General features: G+C 45.0%; 1 protein-coding gene across 9 annotated transcripts in view; it reads right to left on the bottom strand.

Annotated features, from left to right (window-relative positions):
* SLC35D2 (solute carrier family 35 member D2) overlaps positions 1 to 27,075 on the bottom strand; it is a 51,314-nt gene extending 24,239 nt beyond the window's left edge. Inside the window, exons 1-4 of one of the 9 annotated variants that reach the window (XM_006101526.3) lie at positions 26,881 to 27,060; positions 14,133 to 14,166; positions 12,283 to 12,369; positions 4,523 to 4,590 (exon numbers count right to left, since the gene is read on the bottom strand). In XM_006101526.3, the coding sequence (XP_006101588.1) occupies positions 4,523 to 4,590; positions 12,283 to 12,369; positions 14,133 to 14,166; positions 26,881 to 26,966 (275 nt within the window). In that variant the 5' untranslated portion in view covers positions 26,967 to 27,060. Of the gene's footprint in view, positions 1 to 4,522; positions 4,591 to 12,282; positions 12,370 to 14,132; positions 14,167 to 21,302; positions 21,368 to 26,880 lie in introns of those variants that run through there. The other 8 variants (XM_023765021.1, XM_023765022.1, XM_014466944.2 and 5 more) reach the window with 8 other exon arrangements.
* Between the last annotated feature and the right edge of the window lie 820 nt (positions 27,076 to 27,895).

Here is a 27,895-nt window from a genome sequence, read left to right as displayed (position 1 = left end):
GCAGGGTTGCCATCTGCCAGGGAGAGAGCTGGAAATTCAGGCACTCTCTTAAAGGACCAACACATAAAATTCCCTGTGGAGCCACCCACCTTGTGCTCTGGCAGAGTGGACTGGAGCAGTGTGAGCAGAAGCCAGGATTGGGGACTTGGGGTTAGAGTTCAGAAGTCAGACACCCCCAGTTTCCTGGGCTGAGTCATTCCCTCATGCATAGGAGGCATCTTTCCCACACCAACATCTGCCTTGCCTGGGGGGAAGACAGTTGACACACCCTATAGGAAAACACATTGCCTGAGGCCACTTAAGAGATTAAAAGTAACAATTAGACTCCAGGCAGAAGCAACTGCTCAACCCTGTTGAAAAAAAACTCTCGCCACACCTGAGGACAATTGCCTGGGGGGCAATTCTAGTAGGAATCCTATTAGTCTGTAGGCAGAGGCCATCTCTGGAGGCTTTGAGTCTTTGCCTGATCTAATTAGTCAGAAACAGCATTTGACACTGTACTGCACTAGAGATTGAGAGGTGTAGAGGACCTACCTAATACATAGTCACAAACCAAAACAGACAGCCAAAATGAGGAGACAAAGAAACAACCCCCAAATGAAAGAACATGAGAATTCTCCAGAAGAAGAGATAAATGAAGCAGAGGTAAGAAATTTATCTGAAATAAAGTTCAGAGTAATGATAGTAAAGATGCTCAACAGCATGAAAAAAGATATAGTAACTATGAAAAAATGAAATAAATCCTTACAATTATGGTCAATTATTTCCAACAAAGGTGCCAAGACACTACAATAGGGAGAGAACAGTGTTTTGAACAAATGATGCTGGGACAAGTAAACATCAATTTTTCACCTAATGGTGATTATCATCTAGACCAGTGGTCGGCAAACTGCGGCTCTCGAGCCAAATGCGGCTCTTTGGCCCCTTGAGTGTGGCTCTTCCACAAAATACCACATGCGGGCACACATGTACAGTGCGATTGAAACTTCATGGCCCATGTGCAGAAGTCAGTTTTCGGAAAGGAGATAGACGAAACTAGTATACAAGACAAGTGTGGATGGGAGAGTTGGAAGGGGTCGACCTCAGCGAACGTACCTCAATCAGATTGAGGACGTTTTTAGCAAAGGCCAGCTTAGGAGTACCCTAATTAAGTTAATAACAATGTACCTACCTATATAGTTTAAGTTTAAAAAATTTGGCTCTCAAGAGAAATTTCAATCGTTGTACTGTTGATATTTGGCTATGTTGACTAATGAGTTTGCCGACCACTGATCTAGACCCATCATTTCCACTCCAAATTGCAAAATGGTGACTTTCTAACTATATCACCCCTTCTGCATTTTTTGTCTAAACTTCTCCAATAAATACAAATTTTCACCATTTCACACAGGAAAGACAGGATAAAAGCATTATTTATAAAGGTTCAGAGTCATAAAAGTGTTCTGTCACCTTCATTGGTAACCAGTGAGAGTTGTTTTTGCTGTCATTATGAACTCACAAATTTTCATTTACTCGATACAAGTCCTTTATCAGATATGTGTTTGCAAGTACTTTCTCTCAGTCTGTGGCGTGTCTTTCTCTTAACACTGTCTTTCAGAGCAAGTGCATGCTTTAAATTTTAATGAAGTTCTGCTTTCATTTTTTTCTTCCATGGACTGTACTTTTGGTGTTGTATTTAAAAACTCATTGCCAAACCCAAGGTCATCTAGATTTTCTCTAAAGTTTTCTTCCAGAAGCTTTATAGCTTACATTTCACATTTAGGTGTACAATCATTTTGAGGTTGATTTTGGGAAAGGTGTAAGGCCTGTGTCTAGATGCAGTTTTCCGTGTGTAGATGTCCAATTGTTTGAGCACTAATTGTTGAAAAGACACTCTTTTCTGCTGGTGGGAATGTAAACTAGTACAGCATGAAGGTTCCTCAAAAAATTAAAAAGAGAGCTACCATAAGACCCAACAATCCCTCTTCTGGGTATCTACCCCCCAAAAAGAAGATGTGGTACATATATACAATGAAATAATACTCAGCCATGAAAAAAAAAAGATAAAATACTGCCATTTACAACAACATGGAAAGCTCTTAAGTAAAATAAGTCAGATGGAAAAGGACAAGAACCATGTGGTTTCACTCATATATTCAATATAAAACAAAAAAGCAACAAATGAAGAAATGAAACAAATTAAAAAGAAAAAAAGCTCATAGGTAGAGACAACAGAATGTGGTTACCAGAAGGGAAAGGAGCTGAGGGGAAAGGGGGTCAAATACAGGGTGGGGCAAAAGTGGGTTTACAGTTGCAAGTATGCAAAACACAGAGTTTATTCTTGTATTATTATTTTTTTAGTCTTTGTATTATTTTCCATATGAACAACTGTAAACCTGCTTTTGCCCCACCCTGTATATGGTAACAAAAGAAGTCAGGTAGTAAGCACACAACACAGTATATGGATGTTGTATTATAAAGTTGTACACCCAAAATTTATATCATGCTATTAATCAATGTTACCCCAACAAATTTAATTTAAAGAAAAAAAGATGTTGCCCTAACCAGTTTGGCTCAGTGGATAGAGCATCGGCCTGCAGACTCAAGGGTCCCAGGTTCGATTCCGGTCAAGGGCATGTACCTTGGTTGCGGGCACATACCCAGTGGGGCGTGTGCAGGAGGCAGCTGATCGATGTTTCTCTCTCATCGATGTTTCTAACTCTCTATCCCTCTCCCTTCCTCTCTGTAAAAAATCAATAAAATATATTTTTTAAAAAAAGATGTTTCCACTAGGATCACTAAAAAAAGAAGCCCTCATCTGGGAGGCAGAGCCCCCGAATGTGAGAGGTGGCAGCTGTCAGTTGGCTGAGGGCTCCCCCAGAGCTGAAGGTAAACGCAGAGGAAGCCCAAGAGGACACATGTTAAGACAGCAAAAACACCCACCACAGGGAGCTCTAAAACAAATTTGAGACAATTAAGGAAAAATGATTGCCCTGATCCCAGAAGGAAACAACAAACCAACTAAAATCTATAACTGAAGCCCTGCCACTGTGGCTCAGTGGTTGAGTGTCAACCTATGAACCAGGAGGGTCATGGTTCCATTCCCGATCAGGGCACATGCCTGGGCTGTGGGCTCGATCCCAGTGTGGGGTGTGCAGGAGGCAGCCCATCAGTGATTCTCTCTCATCAGTGATGTTTCTAACTCTCTCTCCTTCTCCCTTCCTCTCAGAAATCAATACAAATATATTTTGAAAAAATAAAATAATAAAATGTATATCTGAAAACAGTATTTTATGCTTTATTTTTTGTTTTTTGTTTTTAAACCTCACCTAAGGATATTTTTTCCATTGATTTTTCAGAGAGAGTGGAAAGGAGGGGGTAAGAGGGAGAGAGAGGGGGGAGAGAGAGAAAAATCATGTGAAAGAGACACGTCGATTGGTTATCTCCCAAACATGCCCTGCCCAGGGACTGGGGATCAAACCTGCAACCCAGGTACATGCCCTTGACCAGGAATCAAACCCTCCACCCTTTGATGGAGGCCGGCGCTCTAACCACTGAACAATGCCGGGCAGGGCACTTTTTTTTTTCATGACAACACCTGTCCTTTCTAAACAAGAGTGAAAGGTAACAGTTCTAATTTCACAATTCTTCGTTTTATATGTCCTTTTCCTTCTGATCTACCGCCCATCTGCCTCGCTTCCTCTTACTATACAAGCAGGTTTTCCTCCATTTTTAAATATGTTTTTATTGAGTTTTTAGAGAGAGAGAAAGGGAGAGTGACCGAGAGATAGAAATGTTAATGAGAGAGAAACATCATCGATTGGCTACCTCCTACACGCCCCCTACTAGGGATTGAGCGTGTAACCCAGGCATGTGCCCTGACCAGGGAATCAAACCGGCGACTTCTTGGTTCATGAGCCACACCGGCTGGGCATTTTCCTCCATTTTTTTCACCCTTTGCACAAACTTAATTATTTACATCTCTGTCACAAGATTAGTGACTATGATGTGTTCATTAGGCCACATATTTCACACCCGATTTCCTCATTTATATGATGACTGGCTCTTTCTACACTTCCATTCTTATTTTTTACAGTGACTTTTAACAATAGTAGAGTCAATCAATGGACCCTAAAATAAATATAAATGCAAATTTCAGAAGTGTATAGCACATACTTGAAAACAATGCCTGTTATTTCATTCTCCCTGTACCAAGCCCGACCTGTACCAAATCTAAGAGAATGTTTCGACTTCTATAAAACTGTGATGAAACCAAAAGTTACACAGAAATGGTTCTTCCTGAATAAGTCACCCCTCTTATCTTGATTCTAGAGATATCACTTTCTATGTTCAGACTTGAACATAAACAAACAAACAAAAATCAGCTTTTGAACATTTATAAAAGCATTAACAAATTAAACTCAAAACTCCACCTTATTTTCTGCAATTATTAAATAATATTATGTAGCACAAGCAATATCTTAACAAATCAAACTTGGTCTTTGCACCATTACCTCCCATCAACCACTGCCCTGCACTCTACCTTAACTTGCTGGTGCTTGATAATCCACTGATGTGGTTCCCAACGTAGAGGAGAGGCAGGGGAAACAGCTTCAATGAAAAAGAATGAATATTTGGTTAGAACCCCAATTACATATTTTCCTTTAGATATAAAAACGGTGACATTCACTCCCCAGCAGGGTTAAGCAAGTGCTTCTGAGTTCCCTTCCCTGCAATGCATGTGAACTGTCCAGAACCCAAAATACATTCACAAGTTTCTCCATGTGATCAAAACGGTTAGGTGGACATTGATACCCATACTCATGGGGGAGCTGGATAGAAACAGAAATCTTGACCTTGTCCATATTAATAGACGATGCTTCTAAAGGAAGGAGCTGGACAAAGAACTCTCCTGAGTAGAGACCCCTGGTTGGTGAGTTAAGGATGGGTGTTTACAGCTTATGCATCAAGTTCAAAAGGCTGTGAAAAGGTGTGCAAACTTCTGTTATTTGTGCTTACATTCACTCTTCTGGGCAAAGACAAAGTTTGTGGAGAGCAGCTACAGTGTTTGGACAGGTTCAAGCCTCGGACTAATGAGAGGGCACAGTCCTCTCATGGCCACGTGCAAGTCCCAGCTTGGAGGGCAGAGCCCTCCCAGCACAATTATAGCCAACAGCTATAGTTGTAAGCTTGAACCTATGGTCCGAACACATGGCCCCACGTGCCTAAGTGATGTGGGCTTGATAGAGTTCAGGTGCGTGTAATTGAGTAGGCTCGAAACCCATGAGAATGCTGTAAACATCTTGACCACGCCCTTACTTTGCCTGGTAGAATCTGTCTATAAAGACACGGCTTGTAGTCCGTGGCGCTGTCCCTAGCTCTCCATCAGAGAGGCTCTCCATCAGAGAGGACAGCGTCCCACCCAGACCCAGCTTTCTTCTCTTGTCTGTCTTTTCTCCATCCTTTCACCGGCCCCTCTCAGGGTCACTGAACCTGGCTGAGTTGGTGCGGCACTTAAGGCGCCCAATGTGGGGTGGAGTTTGCCAAGGCCATGCCAGCTTGCCACAAAAGTTGGTTTATATCTCTCACTGGAATGTCACAAGATTGGTGACCCCTCCAAAAAATGTGTATCCCAGCCACATTACTTTGTTTTAAAAGTCTAAAATAATTATCTACCTAAATCAAACAACACCCTGTACTTGACTTAGGTTTACTGAGCCCCGAGCTCCTGAATTATTTTCTGATTGTCAAGAGATACTAGTATATTGTGACAGAGGAACCAAGATGGTGGCACAGGTAAACAATGGCACTCACCTCCGCCAGCAAGCACATCAATATTAAAACTAAAATACAGAATAACCATCATTCATAACTGCCTGAAATCTGGCTGAATGGAAGTTCTCCAACTAGAGAATTCAAGAAGAAAGCACGTTGAGACTGATAGGAGTGGCAGAGGCATGGGATGGGCTGGTCCCACACCCACATGTGGTGTGTTTTGTTTTGTTTTTTTTATTGATTAAGGTATTACATATGTGTCCTTATTCCCCCCCCCATTGCCCCCTGCAGCCAACCCCCGCTCATACCCTCACCCCCTTGGTGTCTGTGTCCATTGGTTATGCTTACTAGTATATGCATGCATACAAGTCCTTTGGTTGATCTCTCCCCCTTACCCCCACCCTCCCCTACCTTCCCTCTGAGGTTTGACAGTCTGATCGATGCTTCTCTGTCTCTGGATCTGTTTTTGTTCATCAGTTTATGTTGTTCATTATATTCCACAAATGAGTGAGATCATGTGATATTTATCTTTCTCTGACTGGCTTATTTCACTTAGCATAATGCTCTCCAGGTCCATCCATGCTGTTGCAAATGGTAAGAACTCTTTCTTTTTTACCACAGCGTAATATTCCATTGTGTAGATGTACCACAGTTTTCTAATCCACTCATCTGCTGATGGGCACTTAGGCTGATTCCAAATCTTAGCTATTGTAAATTGTGCCGCTATGAACTTAGGGGTGCACATATTCTTTCTGATTGGTGTTTAGGATTTCTTGGGATACAATCCTAGAAATGGGATCACTGAGTCAAATGGGAGTTCCAGTTTTAGTTTTTTGAGGAAACTCCATACTATTCTTTGCAGTGGCTGCACCAGTCTGCATTCCCACCAGCAGTGCACGAGTGTTCCTTTTTCTCCACATCCTCTCCAGCACTTGTTGTTTGTTGATTTGTTGATAATAGCCATTCTGACAGGTGTGAGATGGTACCACATTGTTGTTTTGATTTGCATCTCTCGGATGATTAGTGACTTTGAGCATGTTTTCATATGTCTCTTGGCTTTCTGAATGTGCTCTTTTGAAAGGTGTCTATTTAGATCCTTTGCCCATTTTTTGATTGGATTGTTTATCTTCCTTTTGTCAAGTTGTATGAGTTCCCTATAAATTTTGGAGATTAGGCCCTTATCAGATATGACATTGGCAAATATGTTTTCCCACGCAGTGGGTTTTCTTGTTGTTTTGTTGATGGTTTCTTTTGCTGTGCAGAAGCTTTTTATTTTGATGTAGTCCCATTTGTTCATTTTCTCTTTAGTTTCAAGTGCCCTAGGAGCTGTATCAGTGAAGAAATTGCTTTGGCATATGTCTGAAATTTTGTTGCCTTTGTATTCTTCTAGAATTTTTATGGTTTCCCGTCGTACATTTAAGTCCTTTATCCATTTTGAGTTTATTTTTGTGTATGGTGTAAGTTGGTGGTCTAGTTTCATTTTCTTACATGTATCTGTCCAATTTTCTCAACACCATTTATTGAAGAGGCTATCTTGGCTCTATTGTATGTTCTTGCCTCCTTTGTCAAATATTAATTGAGCATATTGGTTCCGGCCGATTTCTGGGCTCTCTATTCTATTCCATTGATCTATATGCCTGTTCTTGTGCCAGTACCAGGCAGTTTTGAGAACAGTGGCTTTGTAATACAGCTTGATATCTGGTATTGAGATCCCACCTATTTTGTTCTTTCTCAGGATCGCTGCAGCTATTCGGGGTCTTTTTTTATTCCAGATGAATTTTTGGAGCGTTCGTTCTAGATCTGTGAAATATGCCATTGGTATTTTAATGGGAAGTGCGTTGAATTTATAGATTGCTTTGGGTAGTATGGACATTTTAATGATGTTGATTCTACCAATCCATGAACATGGTATGTTCTTCCATCTGTTTATTTCTTCCTCTATCTCTTTTTTCAACGTCCTGTAGTTTTCTGAGTAGAGGTCTTTCACCTCTTTAGTTAAGTTTATTCCTAGGTAGCTTAATTTTTTTGGTGTGATGGTAAATGGGATTGTTTTTTTAATCTCTCTTTCTGAAAGTTCACTATTGGTGTATAGAAATGCCTCAGATTTCTTGGCGTTAATTTTGTATCCTGCTACATTGCCAAATTCATGTATTAAGTCTAGTAGTTTTTTGATGGAGTCTTTAGGGTTTTGTATGTATAATATCATGTCATCTGCGAATAAGGGCAGTTTTACTTCTTCTTTTCCAATTTGGATGCCTTTTATTTCTTCTTCTTGTCTAATTGCAATGGCTAATACTTCCAGTACTATGTCGAACAGGAGTGGTGAGAGTGGGCATCCCTGTCTTGTTCCTGTTCTTAGGGAAAATGGTGTTAGTTTTTGTCCATTGAGTATGATGTTGGCTGTAGGCTTGTCATATATGGCTTTTATTATGTTGAGGTATGGTCCTTCTATTCCCACCTTGCTGAGAGTTTTTATCAAAAATGGGTGTTGGATTTTTATCTTCTTATTTTTGGATTCTTTTTTCATTTTGCTTTTTTGGTTGGGTGTTTTTTGCTTCTTCATATTTCAACTCTTTGACTTGATTCTTTCGATCCTCTGGTCTGCTGTTGGGAGTCTGTATAATATTCTTTATTTCAGTCAGTGTATGCTTAATTTCTAGTTGGTCCTTTATCACATCCTCAAGGGTCTCATTAGATTTCTTGAGGGTCTCATTAAGTTTATTGGCAGTTTCTAGAAAATTCTTGAAAAACCTTAAAAGTGTGGTTTTGAACTCTATATCCAGTAGTTTGCTTTCCTCCATTTCTGTCATTTGTGTCCTGTTTCTTTGTCTCCACATTTTTTTATGCTTCGCTGTGTCGATAGAGTGGCTTTCTGTGCTAGCTGTCTTTTAGGGTTGTATTTTTTAACAATCCTTTGTATTTCTGTAGGGTCTATTGTTATTTTGTAATTTGTTTATTGTTAGTCTATTAAGCATGCCTTTAATTTATCTTCATAGAAAAGAAACAGTAGGTGACCAGGCCATTACTAAATTTCCCCAAAGCAAACAGGATGTGGGGGTGGGGAAAGAAAGAATATGAGCGGTACAAGTGGCTGATAACACAGATCCTAGGAAAATTCCCTAGACAAATAGAGGTAAATAAAAAAGGCCCAGCCCTTTAATTACTAAGTCTCTTGGTGATCCTGCAAAATGGATGCCCGCTCTGGGGGGCATTCTTAAAAATCTCATTTTCAACCATGTTTTTATTTCCCAGTCCATCATTTGAAATTTGGATAGATGAGACATTTTTCACAATTTAGGGATGCCACCTGGGACTGCTATACCATTGAAGAGAAAAAGGTTAGCTTAAGGGGAAGGCACCCCACCCAATTTTGGGTGACCTCTTGGCCTAAGCCCATCTCTTCACGGATGCTATAGAATAGACCCCAGACTCTATTTCTTTGGAAGATGGCAAAAATGACACAAGGAAAATATACAGGCTGTGTTTGGGCAACAAAATTAGTGTTTCCATAATAATGGGTAGTTCTTGAATAATAATAGACCGCATTCCAAGGTTACCTCCAAGGTCCTGGGGGCACTCCTGTTTTTATAAAGGAAAATAAAATAAAATAATACTTTAACATTTAAGCCATTGAAAGTCAGTAAGTTATCTCTGTTACAGAATTTGCCAAGGAAAATGCCTTGGGTAATAATAATTGACTTTAAAATCTCACCCTACTATTATTGAGTGGGTCCACCTAGGGCAGTGGTCGGCAAACTGCGGCTCCCGAGCCACATGTGGCTCTTTGGCCCCTTGAGTGTGGCTCTTCCACAAAATACCACGTGCGGGCACGCATGTACAGTGCGATTGAAACTTCGTGGCCCATGCGCAGAAGTCGGTTTTCCGAAAGGAGATAGACGAAACAAGTATACAAGACAAGTGTGGATGGGAGAGTTGGAAGGGGTCGACCTCAGCGAACGTACCTCAATCAGATTGAGGACGTTTTTAGCAAAGGCCAGCTTAGGAGTACCCTAATTAAGTTAATAACAATGTACCTACCTATATAGTTTAAGTTTAAAACATTTGGCTCTCAAAAGAAATTTCAATCGTTGTACTATTGATATTTGGCTCTGTTGACTAATGAGTTTGCCGACCACTGACCTAGGGCATCAATCACCTAAAACTGTTGGTACATATATAGAACTCATGGCTCAATTAATATCTCAACTCAGAAAGCACTGCAGGCAGCTCAGAGGAGAAGAACCCCAATGCATCTATCTTCCCCTCATTGGGAAGCAATTAGAAACGTTATTTCAGACTGATTTGAATTGGCAGATTAGACTAAGAAGATATTCAGGAGAACTTAGTTGTCACCTACTAAAAAACAAGTTACTACAATTTTTATATTACACCCCTATTATACCAAAAAATACAGGAACCTATTCCTGGAGCATTAACTGTTTTTACCAATGGTTCATCTAATGGTAAAGCTGCTTATCATACGATGAATTCAGACCGAGTCATCCAGACCAGTCACACTTCTGTGCAAAGAATTGAATTAGAAGCTGTCAAGGCTGCATTGCAGACTTTCCAGGAGCCTCTCAATGTTATTTCTGATTCTGCCTATACTGCTGACTTGGTAAAAAGAATTAAGACTACTCAATTAAAATGGCTCAGTGACCAAAGTCTATTTATACTATTTAAACAGGTACAGCAAAGACAATATCCCTTTTTATTACTCATATTAGGGCTCATACCACCCTGCCTGGTCCTTTAACGAAAGGAAATGCATACAATTACAACAGGCACATTACGGGAATACCGTACAATTCCTAAGGACAGGCAATTATAGAACGCCAACATCAGCGACTAAAATCCCAACTTGAAAAACAAAAAGGGGGAATAGTGATACTGGAGAAATCTCCTTTAAGTAGACTACAGCAAGCCTTAATTACTTTAAAATTTTTCACTTGTAACGCTGATGGCAAGACACCTATGGAATTACACTGGTGTCAGAATAAGCCAGAAGAAAAAGGGCTTGATCAAATGGAAGGATCCTGAGTCTAGTTTATGGAAAGGTCCCTACTTTATTAACCTTTGGTCGAGAATATGCTTGTGTATTTCCAGACAACTCCTCCAAGCCCATGTGGAATCCTGCAAGGAATTAATCTTCAACATGGATCTGAGGGAGGAACTGACGAGACTAATGAAGACCTTGCACCTGGAGCCTCGCCTTGTACCTGTGGCTGCAGACACAGACAGCAGTAGCCCCAAGCAACATGCTGAAGATAAGGAACGGAAGGAGAACGAGACAGAGGACAAACAGTCCGCAGATGACCTGTGGGATGATAAAGAAGACAGTCCAGAAAGCTCAGCAAGTTTGTGAGGAAACAAGAACCCTGAGAACACCTGAGAATATTTTCCTTGCCATGCTAGCAGTCATCAGTTGTGCAAAGGTGCAGGTTGCCCTGGACAAAGCCAGAGAAGGATGGACCTGCATTGTCATTCCCCACGATTTGTCCACTATCCAAAATTCAAATATCATTGCTGTCATGTCACAGGGGACAGTGATTGAGAAGGGGACCCATAAAGAACTGATGGCCAAGAAAGGAGCCTACTACAAACTAGTTCCTTAGATGCCTGGCAGCAATTTAAAAAGGACATGAAAGAATTTAATCCCTTTCACTGGATCTCTTTACATCTGCCTCTTAGCATAACCACTATTGTCTGTCTCATTCTTGTTCTTATGTGTTTAATTCTAGTCTGCAGACGCAGAATGAAGAGTCTTAAAAGGACTCGAGCCCTGCAGATGGCATACACCTTTCAAGATTTATTAAGAAAACAAAAAGGTGCCAAAACTGGTTTGGCTCAGTGGATAGAGCGTCGGCCTGCGGACTGAAAGGTCCCGGGTTCGATTCCGGTCAAGGGCATGTACCTGGGTTGCGGGCACATCCCCAGTAGGAGATGTGCAGGAGGCAGCTGGTCGATGTTTCTCTCTCATCGATGTTTCTAACTCTCTGTCTCTCTCCCTTCCTCTCTGTAAAAAATCAATAAAATATATTTTTAAAAAAAAAGAAAAGAAAACAAAAAGGGGGAGATGCGGGTAGCCACCACTTGCCAATATTGTCATGAGAGTGCACCAAGGAATGCGGAAGGCCGATGGACCTTGGGCGTTAGCAGGGCTGATGCTAAGCACCGATTGTTCAATTGTTTGTGTTGAGATAGTGGTGGCTCAAGGCAATTCCCTAACCTGATAATCCTTTTACTGTTTACCAAACTTTACCTTTGATATGCCCCTATGCATTGCTAGAGGGCAAGATGTGTATCTAAAATTGAATAAAAAGCAGACGGGACTGAGTCTCAGTATGTCTCTTCAAGAAAGAGGCTCCACCTGGCCCCCAGTGCCTTTTAAATTCATATTTCGTGTATAGTATTTTCATTTGTGCGTCAGTCCCTCCTTCAGATCCTGAACCCCACTGCAAAGGTCACGGCAATTATGTAATATTTTCACATCTTCCATCAGAGCTATATGTCCTTTTACTCACATACCTTTACAGGAATTTTCTTGTCAAAATCAGGGAAGTGAATTATTTTATTTAGCTTGGACACATACAGTATCATTATGGTAGCCGCCATCTATAAAAGGGGGGGAAAGAAACTTCAGCAAAATATGTGGACTGTTTGAGGTACAAAGACATCAGAAGAAAACAGATTCATCAAAAAGCAATATAGCTGCCATATCTGGTTTGCTCAGTGGATAGAGCACCAGCCTGCAGACTGAAGCATCATAGGTTCGATTCCAGTCAAGGGCACATGCCTGAGTTGCAGGCTTGATTCCCAATAGGGGACAGGAGGCAGTGATTCTCTCTCATCATTGATGTTTCTATATTTCTCTCCCTCTCCCTTCATCTCTGAAATCAATACAAATATTTTTTTTAAAATGGATAAGAGAGAATCATTGGTTGGCTGCCTCCTGCACGGCCCCTACTGGGGATCGGGCCCGAAACCCGGACATGTGCCCTTGACCAGAATTGAACCTGGAATGCTTCAGTATGCAGGCCCGTGCTCTATCCACTGAGCCAAACCAGCTAGGACTAGGATGCAAAAATTTAAAGACTCCTTCAACATGATCATAATCCTAAACCTTGATCCCAATAAGTTTACAAACTTAATACTTATGATAGATTCATATAACTGGAACCCATGTTGAATTATAACTGTAGCTTGTATTTATGAGTTACTTTATAATTCTTACAGAAATATACTAACACTTATTTAAAATATTCTGTAATTCAGACTTTTAAAAATAGGTCTGCTGGCTTCCTCCCCCAACAGATTAAAAATCAAAAAGCCTTTATTTACCTTGAGTACAGCAGTGATTTTATTTGCCTCAGGGATTACAAAGGACAGCTTATCACTAATCTTTTAAATGCTTTTCTGTACATATTTTCACAATGAAACATAAAGATGACATATTTTTTCACCTTAAGGAAATATATTGTTTGTTTGGTTTTTTCCCCCTAACATGATGTTTCAAAGAGTACCTTATTAGCAAAACATGTAACCAGAACAATGTTTAATCATATAAATGACAGCTTTTCCAGATTCACAATTACACAGTTAACAAGAGATAATTTCCATAATTTTAATTTTTTCTCCCTATAAATTAAAGCAAAGCAGGACAAATAAAACCTCTGATGCCTGTTACCACTTGTCTATGGAAATCACCAGCCTATGACCAAAAGAATAAACAATCCACAAATTAATATTAATGGGAAATTTCAGGAACAGCCAAGCAGGTTAGTCCGAAAGATTTTCCAGGTCAACTTTATACCCGAGAACAAAAATCACAAACCACAGGCAGCAAACATGTTCTGTTTGGCCCATAGAGAGTCTTGTGAAATTGGAACCCATTGCTGGCATTTACCAGTGGGAGGTCTGACATAAAAACTCAAACACCCTGCTTCTCTTGAGAAAACTCTGGAGTTCTGATAATCAGGGCCTCGTGGGCCGTACTCGTCTCCCCACCCTTTTCCTCTCTGGCACAGCGGCTTCAACCGAGTATCAGGTGCACATCTCAATGGTAACTATGTTCCCGGTACCACCCCCGGCCCCAGCCATTCCTTTGTTACCCACCAGACAGACATTGGAGACTGCAGTCTTCTGGCCCCTTGTTTTAAAGTAATTAAATTCCATTAAGGAAATTAAAATCAGTACTTGTTTTTCCTACAGATACACTGTTCCTAAATTCTAGAATGACATATGTGTTATTTCATATTGCTTCACCGAAAGTACCATGATCAGATGAATACATTTGTAAACCACAGTCTTAAACAAAAGCACTGAAAACTGCACCACGTGTACTGACTAATTAAGAGGTTGACTTTTCTTCCACTTACCTGTCCAATTCCAAGAACAATTGGTGATGGGAAACTACAAAACAAAACAAAACATAGAATAACAAGTGATTTTAGCAACTCATAAAAATTTAAGGACAGTCTATAATACACAGTAATAGGCGTTATTTAAAAAGTCTTCAACTTTTTTTCCACCTTAGATGAAATCTTAACATCAAATTCGTTCACTTTTTATCTGTTGGTTTCTCTTTTACTTTTTAAACTGATGGTTTGGGCTTGCCCAGGGTTCCCAAGACCATTGAGGGACTCCCCATCCGGTGAGTCTGACTGACCGCGGTAGGTGTCTGTGTCGTTGTGTGTTCTGTTCTGTGTGAGCTCGTTTCTGGAATCGGTAAGTGCCTGAGGGGTCTAGGAGGACGTGCCGTGAAAGACCACAGGCGGGGGAGAGTTGGAAGACGTTCTGCTCCCCAGGAGGGATGAGTATGCCCCTCACGAGGGATGAGTATGCCCCTTGCGGATTTGAGACGAGGCGGGTCGCTCCCGCTGGTTTGGCGTAAGGCCATCGTCTAGCTTTCGGGTTTGGCTTCCATGGAGTTGGAAGACTGTTTTGGTTCTGCTTCCATGGAGTTGGAAGGCTATATTTTTGGGCCCATTTAGTTTTCTGTGTTTGTACGTTTCTTTCTGTGGACTTACTGGACGGACGTTATGGGATGGACTCAGACTGCTCCTTTGGGTATTGTGATTGATCATTTCAAGGAGATTGGGGAAGGCTTTAGAGCTCCCTCAGGAGTTGGGAAGTTGTTAGGAATTGAATGGATTGTTTAAACTCTGAATGAATGTCTGGTGAAAGTATGTGAATGTGGAGGGAGGGGGCCTGCCTTATCCCCTCCTTTGTGTGGCTATCTGAGTATGCCTAGTATGAAGTCTAGATGATGGAAGTTAATCTATTAATTAAAAATGACTTATATTTTATTTGAAATGTATAAACGTAAAAGTATTGATTTGAAAAATGCTAAGTATTTAATTTGCTATCTAAGATTTAAAGCTCTGAAAGTTTAAGGTCTCTTTTCTTGCCATTAAAAAGTTTATTTTGGTGGAGGGAGGGGTAGACACGCCCTTCCCGTAGCATTAAGCATGACTTTTGGAAAAATACACCATCTGAGTCATTTGCTGAAACTTCCCCCAAAGCAGGATGTGGGGGAAGGGAAGAAGGGAACACATGGCGATCCAATATAGACGCCCCCTCCCCAAGCATTCTAATTTAAAGTCCTTCTTGTAATTGAAAAGTTTTAAAATGCATCCGGGATTTCTGTGCACATGTAAGGGGAAAAGGCCTGTTTAAAAACGAGTGCGCATAGTTTTGAGCTGAACTTGACCTTTTGCTGTGTACAGAATAAAAACCCGAGACTGTTTTGGCCTTAAAAGTGGCGGAGATGAACCTGACAAAGACATACAGGCTGGTTTCCCAAGGTGATTTAAAGTGGCTCTTTTGAAATTTCCCGCCCTGAGGCAAGTACCATCAGGAAGTTGAAATTCAAATAATCTATGGGGTAGGAAGTGTGCTTGCCTCGAGGATTTATTTTTAAGCTAATCTCTTTAAAAGGGACTGATAGCAATAATCCAATTTCTAAAGTAAAGTACGATTATTTCAGGTAGAAACTGGTTTCATACTGGTCTTAGAGGGCTCCAGTTCAGTGTTCTGGAGACCCAGGACATGCCTAAGTTTAACCTATGTTACCCAAGGACTCTAGATAATGTGTTTCTTAAAATTGTTTAACTAGTGAAATTTCTGTATCTCTTAAAAAATTGAATGTATTGCTAATCTAAGGAATGTTAATTATTTACATGTCACCTAAAAATTAAGGCTAAAAGTTCTAACTAACTGGAAAGCATGGCTTTGGTGTGATGGGAGGAAAGAGAAATGTTGAATGGATGGTAGGCCAATGAGCTGGGACTGGTCACTGGTGGTGGATTGTGAGAAGGGCTGGACACGGCCTAACTTCTCCTTCCTTGGTACCCCTGAAACGTCAGAGGGTACTTCTGGCCTTGATTTTCTTGGTTTTTGGTTTTGGATTTGTTTGTTTGTTTGTGATGAATACCGTTTCTATCTAAATAAGACATGGGTCAAAAATCCTGTCCTGGGATGTGGGAAAGGAAGACCCCCACATCTGTTCCTGTCAGGCCCCCATTAGGGGACTTGGGCGGTGTTCCTGTTATCTGCTCAAGATCCCAAGACTGTAAAAATACTTGTTCACTGAAAAGGTGTAAGTGTAAATGTTTATTTGATGTTTGTATGTCTACTTGGGTTCATGTAAATGTGGAAGTCTGCGGAAAAAACCACGCGCTTGATGTGATATTCTGTGCTGGGTTGGGATTTTGGAATTCTGGGGTAGATTTAAAAGGTATTTGTGGCTTTTCTAGTCTGATTGGGACATTAAGGGTGGGGCTCACAGTTCCTCAGGGCAGAGATTTCATGGACCCTTCCCCCTGCCTGTGCTGAATTAAATAATACAGGCCAGTGTCATTTGGCTTGCTGGTTAAAGAAAGACAATGGGCCTTAGAATCTGTAAAGGTGGGCGGGAATGAAGCTGGTCAAATGTACTGAAAGGGTTTGGTACCTGTTGCTCTGTAAAGGTGGGCGGGAATGATACCCCCTCCTAGCGCACTCCCTTGAAAGAGGCCTGGTTGCTGCTCTGCCACAAAGGGAACTGGTAGAAAGGCAAGAAAGCAGAGTGTTGTAACTAATAAACAGGGTTACATAAAAGCCATCAGAACTTTAAAGTTCTCCAAAAAAAAAAAGGGAGAAATCTGACTCAGAGACGGGTGGGGACTGGGTGGCTCACCTATCATGTTTGGCGGGCCACCCCCTATAAAACCCTTTTCTTTAACTATCTCGTTCCTTGGGAGGGCTTCAGAGGGCGCATGAGGACATTTGGCCGCGCCTCCGCGCCATCTACAAAACCAGCCCAACCGCAACTCCTCATCGACACAGACCAGGAGATTGGGTCTACGTCAGAAGGCATCACCGAGAAACCCTTGAGCCACGTTGGAAGGGTCCCTACACTGTGGTGCTGACGACCCCCACCGCTCTCAAGGTAGACGGCGTAGCGACCTGGGTCCATCACACTCACGTCCGGTCAGCGGATCCATCCATGACCCGGAAAGACTTCATCACCAAATGGAGCATCGATCAAGATCAACGCAACCCGCTCAAGCTCAAGCTACGGCATGCTCAACCTGCCTGATGCTGGTAACATGACTCGCGATCACTCCTGTCACCAGGAGCCCCCACAATACTGTGTAATACACTTAGATAATGCCTGCATCTTCATGGACATGGCTCCAAAGAGACAAGGACAATTTATAGGATCACATGTTTAGTAGCAGAAGATTTGGCTGCCTGAAGCGGCCATGATGCCAATATTATGTTTCATTGTATTGATATGTTATATTAACCTTTGATTCTTTTGCAGGTTTGAATGTATGTTGGCTGTTCTGGAAGGGAGCTGTGTGGGGTGACCCCCAAAAGCAAAGGGTGCCTAGCTGCCAAGAGGGCAGGTGCCCAACTGGGCAGGGAACGGTGCCCATCAGGTTTTGGTCTCTGTTGAGAGACAGCTAAGAGTTGACAGCCTGTAATACTGTGTTGCAGGCCTGAGTCACCATGCCCATGTCAGGGGTAGTAAAGCTGGAAAAAAAGCCTGTTTAGAATAGAAGGTCTGAGGCATGGTTATGCATAGAAAGAAGGTTTAATGCCAATATTTACTGTTTTAAATCCATGAAAAGGAATTAGCAAGGAAAGTCAGAAAATCTTAGAGTAGATCAGTATGTTTTTCTCCTTGTGTAATTCCTCCAAAATCTGGCGATGCTGAATAAGTCATGGCAACACATTTCTTTGCATAGATTCAATAAGACTGGTTCCTAATAGTGGTTTTATTAACGGAAAACTTTGACTGGAGTATCATGTTTTAAAGAGCCCTGTCTGAGCTCTAAAGACTTGAAGCCAGTAACAATGCCACGAAGAAAGCCTGGTATCCTGCTTGGAAGCCCTGAAGATGGCTGGCGCTGGAGCGTCAGGCCCATGCCCTACCATCACTGGCGGTTGGTAAGAGTAGAAGGGGAGCAGTAAAGATGCCTCTGCGTCCCTGCAGAACCCCCACACACTCTGGGCCGCAATGGGTAGGAGGGCTACTGAGATGGGCCTTAAAGCCTGGAGCGTGGGCTCAGGTGGAGTTGCTACAGGTGAGGGATTCACCTAACTCAGCAGATACTGCAGGCAGGCCTGATGGCAGCTGGATGGCTTGGCTTCCTGGCCCTGCGGGGCATATTAAGATTCAACCATGAGATTCCAGCAAAGGTGATCAGTTACCATTCTTGTTGTGTTTATGCAAACATCAGGCCACATTGAATACAGTAGATAAATTAATCTTAATTTGGCTTTTTGATAGCCATGGAGGAATTTTAAGAAGAAAAATCCTATTTCAATAGAAGTTGTTAAAGCTAAAATGGTTTCTTTCCCGTCCACCGGACCATTTATTAAGCGTATAGGGACAGTTCAGTTGATAGTTCTGTGTGCCCAGTACGGGCCTCTAGCAATGGTGAAATAGAAATGCAGTCCGTCTCATGATTGAGCCGGAAGTTCCAAGACAAGGGGGGAATGAAAGGGCGAGATCTCAAACCTGCGGACATGCGGCCCCCACCCTTCCCCGAATTCTCAGTGAAGGGGCGGGGACTGAGCCCTCCATCTTACCCTGGGTCCTCCATTTTTGGGCAGGGCCATGTGCTTGGCAAAGGCTTCTTCCCGGAAGAAGCCTCTGCTAGCCACACCCAGGATTTCTCTGGACTAACCAATGATAATCAAGGGAAGTGCACGCCATCACTATGACCACATCCTGTGTAATGAGACACCGACTCGCACCTGGCCAATCAGCGGGGCCCACAGTCCCCTCTCCCGCCCTTACTCCACCCCTCTATAAAACTCCTGGTCCCATCAGGCCTCTCCCTCTCTGCCACTTGCTGCTGCATCAGTAAGGAGGGTAGGGGAGCTCGAGCTAGCTTGAAATAAAGGACTCTTTGCTTTTGCATTGGACTGGCTGGCTCCCTGGTGGGCTCTTGGGAATCTTGAAATCTGGGCATAACAGGCAGACACAGACATATACTGATTCGTGACAAAGGTGACAGTGCAGAGCAATGGGGAGAAGATGTCTTTCCACAAATGGCTCTGGGTAATGTAGATGCATAACCCTGACCCCCTCCTCACACCATCCTGAAGGCAGCCCACCACCTCACCGGGCTCACCCACTGTCCGACCCTTCACTGGCTCCCAGTCATTCTCTCAACCTACGAACATAGGGGGAAATTAAAAAAACAAACCACCTCAGCCCTCGATCCGCCTATCAGAAGGAAACACACCTATTCAGACAGGTAAGAAGAGAATGAAAAATCAGAAAAATATCTGGACAGTACCACGTGAGAATAAAATTGACTCTAACGGATGGACGCTGGGTTTAGTGCCAACCAGATATCTACCCTCTTCTGAACTGCAGCTTCATTCCCTAGGAGCCCACATGCATCCTCGGGTGAAAAATGCTGCCTTGCCCATGGCACACGCCCTCTCTGAGAGCAGCCTGCATTCCAACCGCTGGTCTGTGCAGAGGTAGAAAAGCTACAGCCTCTCGCCCCAACTCAGGACAACTCTGTCAGAGTGGGATCAGCTTTGTTGTGAGCACAGCACAGCCCCACTCCTCCCTCGCCTAACCCTGCTTCCCTCATCCCCTGCGCTGGAGTGAATCCCAGAGTGCCATCAGATACTTCCCCCCAATCGCAGAGTCTGCCTCCTGCAGATTACAACCTGGGGCAGCAAACAAAATAAAAGACAACAATATAAACACACAGTAAAACAACAACAAAAGGCTTTCAGGAGGGAGACAAAGAGCCCAGCCTAGAAGAAAATATAACACATGGAGAGAAGGAACTCCTCATAATTGCTTCCAGCTAAAGAACACCTTAATAAGAAAATGATGACGCCCTGGCTGGTGTGGCTCACTGGTTGGAGCACCAGCCTACACATAGAAGGGTCGAGGGTTCGATTCCCAGTCAAGGGCACGGACCTGGGTCGCAGGTTCACTCCCCCCCCCCCCACCACCACCACCACCACGGCAGTGTGTGTGCAGGAGCACACCGGGCTACTAGTCATAATAATAAAAGGCTAAGTTCAGCAGGGACCTGAGGCTGGGTGGTGCCGGGGCCGGGGTGAGGGACCTCAGGCCCTGCCCCCCGCCCTGGCACTGGGCCGGGGGATCAGAGGCTGTGCGGGGGAACCTGAGGCTGCGCCCCCGCCCAGCAGGGCTTGACGGGGGACCTGAGACTGTATCCCCTGCCTGCCGGGGCCTGATGGGGGTGGGGCTGGCCGGGTCTGGGTCTTGTGTGATTTCGAGGCGCACACGGGTGGGCGGGGACTTGACTCTGGGTCCCACGGCGTGCCCCAGACTCTGACAGGAGGGAGATTTTCATATACATTTTATTCATTTTCTTTTATCTCTGACACTTCTATTATAGAGAAAAGGCAAATAGCAATATTAAAATATTTCCTCTAATTAATTCCCTTTTAATGTGCATGAATTTTGTGTACTGGGCCACTAGTTTAAAGATAAAAGAAAGTCATTTCTATGGCATAAAGAAAATAAATAAACTGAGTCTTCAGATCTAAAGGCACACCTGTTGCAGAAAAATCTGTTAAGAATGCTGAACATGATTAACACGGCAGCCATGAACTCTCCATAAAAAAACTACCTGACGAGGGAATGCACCCATCAGGAGTCAAATCAACATAAAGAACCCTGGAACAGAGACATTGTGGTAAAGTTACTGATCACTGTATCCATCTAAACGAAACAGAGACAACTGTGGGATAATTACAGCACCGGATGCTACATTATAAAGAAGTTTTAGAGGAGGGGGTGGAGGGAGAAGTGTGCAGGAGTCATCTTTCACAGCAGAGTTTATACATATTATCAAAAATTGAAACGTGCTTATAAAATAAGCATAATCACTTCAACTTCTTAATGTTTTTCATGACCTCTAAATCTTAGAGGGATCTTATAAGAAATATTAACTCTTGTAGTGAAGAAATATATACTTGAAAGTCAACAATTCTTTTAGTTGAACTTTCTCTTTTCTCCATTCAAATCAGTTAGAAGTAAATTTCATACTTACATGCAACTTGCATTCTCCACCTTAATTAAGACTTCAAATGCAGGCAGCATGATTAATGGGAGACAACCCTGATAAGATGTAACAGGAAGTTCACAGGGTCAGCAATGAAGTCGTGTTGCCAAGAATGTTTAATCTGCATGTAATCAAGTCTTTAGATCTAACTTCCAGGGAGGGAATAGAGGAAAATAAACTCAGTGAGACTTAAGGAAATAAATCAGGAAATCCAGACCATGGGGCATTTTACACACAGCTGGCCACGGGGTGGAATGAGGCCCTTTTCCAGATGGAAATAAACTGAAGACATAGCTCAATGCAGTGCATGAAGCTGGAATGGATTTTCATTCCAATCAACTTAAAAACTTCATAAAAACAACTATAAAAACTTCTTGGGGACAATAGGAATAAGTATAAAGTTGGTATTAGATTATTCTTGGAAATTGCTGCTAAATTTAACAGGAAAAAATGATAACTATGTAGAAGAATATCCACATTTCAGGAGAGGCCTGTTGAAGTATTTCAGAGTGAATATCATGATGTTTGCAACTTACTTTCAATGGTTCTGAGGAAACAATGCAAATGGCAACATGTTAACCCTTGCATCTCAGTGGTGTGCATATGGGTGTTCATTGTACTTTGCTTTCCATTTTTCTGTATGCTTAAAACTTTTCATCCTAAACAGTGATGGGGAGGATGTAGGTGATTCTCAAAAAAATTAAGTAATTAAGTGAAAGTCCCCTTCCCAACTCCTTTTTGGATTCAGGAAAACTATTTATAAATAAACTAGAGGCCCCATGCACGAAATTTGTGCAAGAGTAGGCCTTCCTTCCCCCGTCTGCCGGCACCAGCTTCCTTCTGGCACCCGGGACCCGGGCTTCCCTCGCAGCCCTGGCTTCGTCCAGAAGGACATCCGGTGTAATTAGCATGTTACGCTTTTATTATTATAGATGAGTAAATATGTGACACTTATAGTGTGGACCCGTTTATATAAAAAGTAATTCAATCTATGCTTCTGTCTTCAATCCATCCATCTAAAGAGCAGGAGGAGGATAGGGGTGTGGAGGTGTCACACCAAGAGCAAAGCCTGATGCCTAAACCAGTTTGGCTCAGTGGATAGAGCGTCGGCCTGCGGACTGAAAGGTCCCAGGTTCGATTCCGGTAAAGGGCATGTACCTGGGTTGCAGGCACATCCCCAGTAGGAGATGTGCAGGAGGCAGCTGATCGATGTTTCTCTCTCATCAATGTTTCTAACTCTCTATCTCTCTCCCTTCCTCTCTGTAAAAAATCAATAAAATATATTTAAAAAAAATAAAAAAGAGCAAAGCCTGAAAGAGCCATTTCAAGGACAAGGAGAGCTGTTTGAGGTTCCTGGTCAACAATTCAGCGTCAAACCCACCAGCCCACTGGTTTTTCTCTCGGGACAGTCAGAGCTGATCAAGCTCTGAAGGAAGGAGGCAAGTGAAAGGAGGCGGCGGTGCTGGACACGACAGCCCAGGTGGGGGCCTGACGGCAGTCACGTGGCTTCCAGGGCTGGCCCTGTGGACCGCTGGCGGCTGGAGCACGTGGCCCTGGGAGCCGCACGGCAGGGGCAGGGGACCAGCCGCCATGGCTCTGGATGCTGCACGTGCAGCCAGAGGGTGACCAGGCCTCTCCTCTCTGAGTCACGGGGCTCGGGTCCCATCACGGGGAGAGGAGTCGCTAGGCAGCCTGTGCAGGGGCGGGAGGGGGAGCCACCGGCCCTGGCCCCTGGCTCCATCCTCCATCCCGGTGCCGAGGGAGCAGCGTCTTCCGGAGAGGCACGTTTTCATCAGAGTTCTGAGAAAACTGAGAACTGGTTTCGTTCCTTACCGCAGACTTCCCACTCCCCCACGGGCGATGCTGGTATAGAAACCTCTCCGAGCGACACATCACCGGGCGGGCGTGGGACCCGCTGCTGGGTGAGCCCCACGCCTGGGGGGCAGAAAGAGGAAACACAGCCGTGCTTGGGAGCTGGATGCCATTTCGCTCTGTGTTTTTAAAGCATCATTTCTACGTCTTCATGTTATAAAGAATAAAATTAAAACGGCAACAAAACAGCTGACCACCTGCACAGCCACCATGAATCTGAAAGCCTTGCTTTCCCCGCTCATCCCAGCACCGTCTGGCAGTTCCAGGCCGCCAGCGACCTCTCTGTCCAACCAGGAAAAGATAGCATGATGTTGAACTAAAACCAAATAAAATAACTAAAACAATTAACTAAGACCACCATCCGCCTTGTACCCCAACCACAAACTGCTCAAAATCAGAGAAAAAACGTCCCCTGAGCTACAGCCCCATGACCTGTGAAGGCGGTGAGGACTAAGGTCGCTCTTCCGTCCAACCTACAACACGACATCGCCCGAGCAGCTAATGCTCAGATCAGATGTCTATGGTTATTGCCGTAACCAAACCACACCAACCCTCCTCCCCTCAAACCTGCTCCTGAAGCATGTTGAGAAGAGAGAATGAACACTGTTATTTGAACAGGGTTCTCCCATTGCATAACTTACTACATTACAGAAATGTGAGCCGATTACATAGGAGGGTTACAAGGGTTTTGTCTCCCTGAGACAAAAACTCTAGTTTCTCCTTCAATCGTGGAATTCGAAATGCTAAAGATGCAAAGGCGGGAGCATGGGCTGTCTCCCGTAATCCTCTTCCTGGCTGGGCACTGCCCTTCACCTTCCAAGAGCTCCCGCCGTGCTTACTGCTCCCTCTTCCAACAAGAAGGCCCGTGTTGGAGGCACTGACTACCGGGCCAGAAAGTACACCTGCTCACACAGGTTCAGAGAGTGGGGCTGAGCTTCTCGTGTCGTCTGGCACAACGCCCAACCACTCCCAAACATGCCCACGAACGTGTTCTCTTGGGTTGTACCCTAGGTGCTCACGTGTTCTTCTTCATTGGCTTCCACTGCATGTGTTGGATGACCCAGGTTTAGGCATTGGGTCTGTTTCCCACGGACACCAGCAAGCACGCTGCAATTCTGGGAGAGACCCGGTAGCAGTATCAACAGCCATAGGCCCACCAAAAAATACCCAAAATCTATTGTTCCCCCCATACCCCATGCTAACCCTACCCCAGTCCAAGCAATCTCGTAGAATTATCTAGAATACTGCAGTTGCTTCCTAGCTCTTCTCCCTGCTCCCAATATCATTACTTCTCCACCCACCCACCAGCCAAAGAAATCTTTTTAGAAACACAAGTTATGTCATAGCATTCCCTTTGTAAAACCTTCCCAGGGACTTGCAATTGCATTCAGACTACAATTAAAATAATTTGTTTGGTTTGAAGGTCTCCCTGCTTCTACCCTTGTCCCCCAATATCTGATCTCAACACAGCAGGCAGAGTGATTTAGACCCTGCTATTCCTCTGCTCCTCCCAGTGGCTCCCAACCAGCTCAGAGCCCCCACGGTGGCCGCAAAGGCCCTACACAACCCACCAACCCATCACCTGGGACCCATCTAGTACCATTCATTCCCACCAAAGCTCCTAACTCGTCTCACTTACGTCTTGGCTCAAATGTCACTTCCTTGGTGAGGCTTCACTGACCGCGACAAGACAGAATGCTTTCCCATGCCCACACTCCCTACCTCATTCCGTTTCCTGCCTGATTTTTTTCCTCTTGACTGCACAGCCACATCTGCCATGACATAAATTCTAGCAGTTTATTTCTTAATTAGAGGCCCAGTGCACGAATTTGTGCACCAGTGGGGTCCCTCGGCCAAAACTGTGGGATCGGGCCAAAACTGGCTCTTTGACATCCCCCGAGGGGTCCTGGATTGCCAGAGGATGCAGGGAGACTGAGGGACCCCACCAATGCACAATCAGGGACAGGGAGGGATGCGGGAGGTTGGCCAGCTGGAGAGGGACCGAAGGAGGACTCCAGGGCATGTCCGGTCCATCTCGCTCAGTCCCTATTGGCCAGACCCCAGCAGTAAGCTAACCTACTGGTCAGAGCATCTGCCCTGTGGTGGTCACTGGGCGTCATAGCGACTGGTCGACCAGTCCACTGTCTGCCCCCTGGTGGTCAGTGGACATCATAGTGAACAGTTGAGCAGCCTTAGCATATCATTAGCATATAACGCTTTGATTGGTTGAATGGATGATCAGACCGGACACGTAGCATATTAGGCTTTTATTATATAGGATTCACTAGAAAGTTCCATGTAAGCCCTGGGAGGATGGATGTATGCTCTATGACACTTGGGATGTTGATCTGCTTTATTCACTTCTGTATCCCAAGTGCCTAGAACAGTGCCTGGCACAAAACAGGTGCTTCATAAATATTATTGAATGAAGGATCTGATCCTGCCTTCTTTGCCGACCTCCCAGACATCTCTCCTCCTCCCACTTGCTCATTCAGCTCCAGCCACAGCGCTCGCTCTCTGTTCCCGCAGCAGGCCACGCCCAAGCCCCTTCCACACCTTCCCCGCTGTCTGGAATGCTGCAGCACCAACCCCTCCACCCGGGCACTCGCAGTTCACACCTGGAACCTTCTTGCTGATTCATGAACCCACTTGTTTATTTTCTGTCTCCACTACTGACTGGGACCTCCCAGCAGAGGCTTTGTGTTGTTCACAGCTGCTTCCCTGGTGCCTGCGACTGCTTGGCGCACAGTAGGTGCTGCTCAGCAAGTATGTGGCAGGTGTAACCAGCCCAGCTCATGTGGGTCTCCACTTTCTCAAGTGTTATAAGAAGGCTGACGATGCTCTGGCATCTCCTTGTGCTCTTTATCAAATGCTGATTTAGTCTGTAGCAAGTATAGTTTACAAAGAGCCTCACTTATGACAGGTCCTGCCAAGCTCTGGGCGGCAACTTACAGGGTTGTAATTACCCAGCTTTTGCATCTGAGAAACTGTTAACTGTGGGACTGGCCCAGGAGGGACAGCCACTACAGTGGAGCTGGGTCTGAATTCACAGCTTTCAACGCTGCTCCTGTGACAGCAGAATTAAACAGGTTTTTCTAGTCCCTACAAGAAGGTTCAAGGAACCGCAAATCTGCTGGTTTAGCATACACTCGATCCAAGACAGTAATCATGGGAACTTGCCATCGTTTTCCCCAGCTGTCCATGAACACGCTGGTCGGTTGAGAAAGATCACACAATACAAACGAGCTTATCCGCTCAGGACTGACATGATTACTGAACATCTAGATACATATTTAAACGTGTTCACTTGTTCAGCTCATGGGTGCACCTGGAAGCACTGGGTTGAAGTTTCACGCAGCACAGCTTCGCGGGCTGTCCCGCGGGAGCAAGCAGTGGCCAGGCCGTCCCGCACCGAGGGAGGGGGACTTGGTGAGGTGTGGCTGGGCTCTCGGAAGGTCCGGGCCTGTGAAACCCGGTCAAGGTGCGGAGCACAGCCGCCCGTGGGCACTGGGACTCCGCTCTCCGGCCCCGCCCGCCCGGCCTGAGCGCACCGAGGCAACCGCGGCCCGCCACTTCCGGGCCCGCGGGACTTCGCGGGTCGCGCCCATTCCCGCCGGCGGCGCGGACAGTGCCGGCTCGGGTCGCCGCTGAGCGTACCCCCCGGACCCCGCCGGACCCCTGGCGCCCGCCTCACCCGTAGGTGGTCAGCAGCGCCTTGTTGACCAGCACGATGAGGAAGGAGCAGGTCCCGTAGAAGAGCGCCGACAGCAGCTGGGCCATCCCGGGGGGCAGCCGGCCGGAGGCGGGGTCCGCGCCCGCGCCATTGGCCCTGGCGGGTCATGCCCGCGCCGCGCCCGCCGCCCGCCGCCCGCCTCGGCCCCACTCCGGGCCGCCCCGCCCCAGTTCCGCCTCCGCCCCGTCGCCCCGAGAGGGCGCAGTCCAAACAGGAAGGGGCCCAGCGAACCCCACGTGTCGGCGCGGCCGGCCGGCGCCCCAAAGCTGCGGGCGCGGAGGAGCCGCGCGGCGGGAGTTGGTCCGGGAGCCCGCGCGGGGCACCTGTCCGGGGGGTGGGGGGCAGAGCGGGCTTGGGGGAGCCCTGCCTTCCTCCGCACCTCTCCTGGGGAGAAACGCCGCAGTTAAGTTTTAGGGTTGGTTTTACTTTTTCTCTGCAATACTTTTTAAAGGTACAATTTACACAAAATGGAATGCAGATTCTATGAGTCACAGTGTGATGTTTTTGACAAATGCATACACCATGTCACCCCACCCCCCCAGGGGCCCTTTTTGCCGGAAGCAGTCAACCAGAAGTCACTCTATTGCCATGGGTTAGAGTTGCCTTTTCTAGAAATCCTTGTGTCCTCTTTGAAGGCTTTTCCCGCTCTTTGCGTTTTGGCGACTCACCCACGTTTCTGTTCACTGAGTAGCACTACAGTGTGTTCACTCGCCAGCTGCTGGGCATGCGGGTTGTTTCCAGTTTAGGGCGATTATAAAAAACGTTTCCACAAACATTCGTGTGTGTGTGTGTGTGTGTGTGTGTGTGTGTGCGCGCGTGCGTTCATTTCCGTTCGGCAGGCCCGGGGGTGGGAGGGCTGGTGCGTGAGCGCGGGCTCAGGCTCCCTCGCTTCTGCGCGCTTTCTGCAGTTGCCTCCCGCCGGGCTCCCCTCCCCTCCCCTCCCCTCCTCTCTCTCTCTCCAGCAACCAAGCATGTG

This window comes from Myotis lucifugus, unplaced genomic scaffold, assembly GCF_000147115.1.
Source record: "Myotis lucifugus unplaced genomic scaffold, Myoluc2.0 scaffold_371, whole genome shotgun sequence".
Classification (NCBI taxonomy): domain Eukaryota; kingdom Metazoa; phylum Chordata; class Mammalia; order Chiroptera; family Vespertilionidae; genus Myotis; species Myotis lucifugus.
The sequence above is the reverse complement of the archived record's forward strand: the minus strand, read 5'-3'. Positions and strand labels throughout refer to the sequence as shown.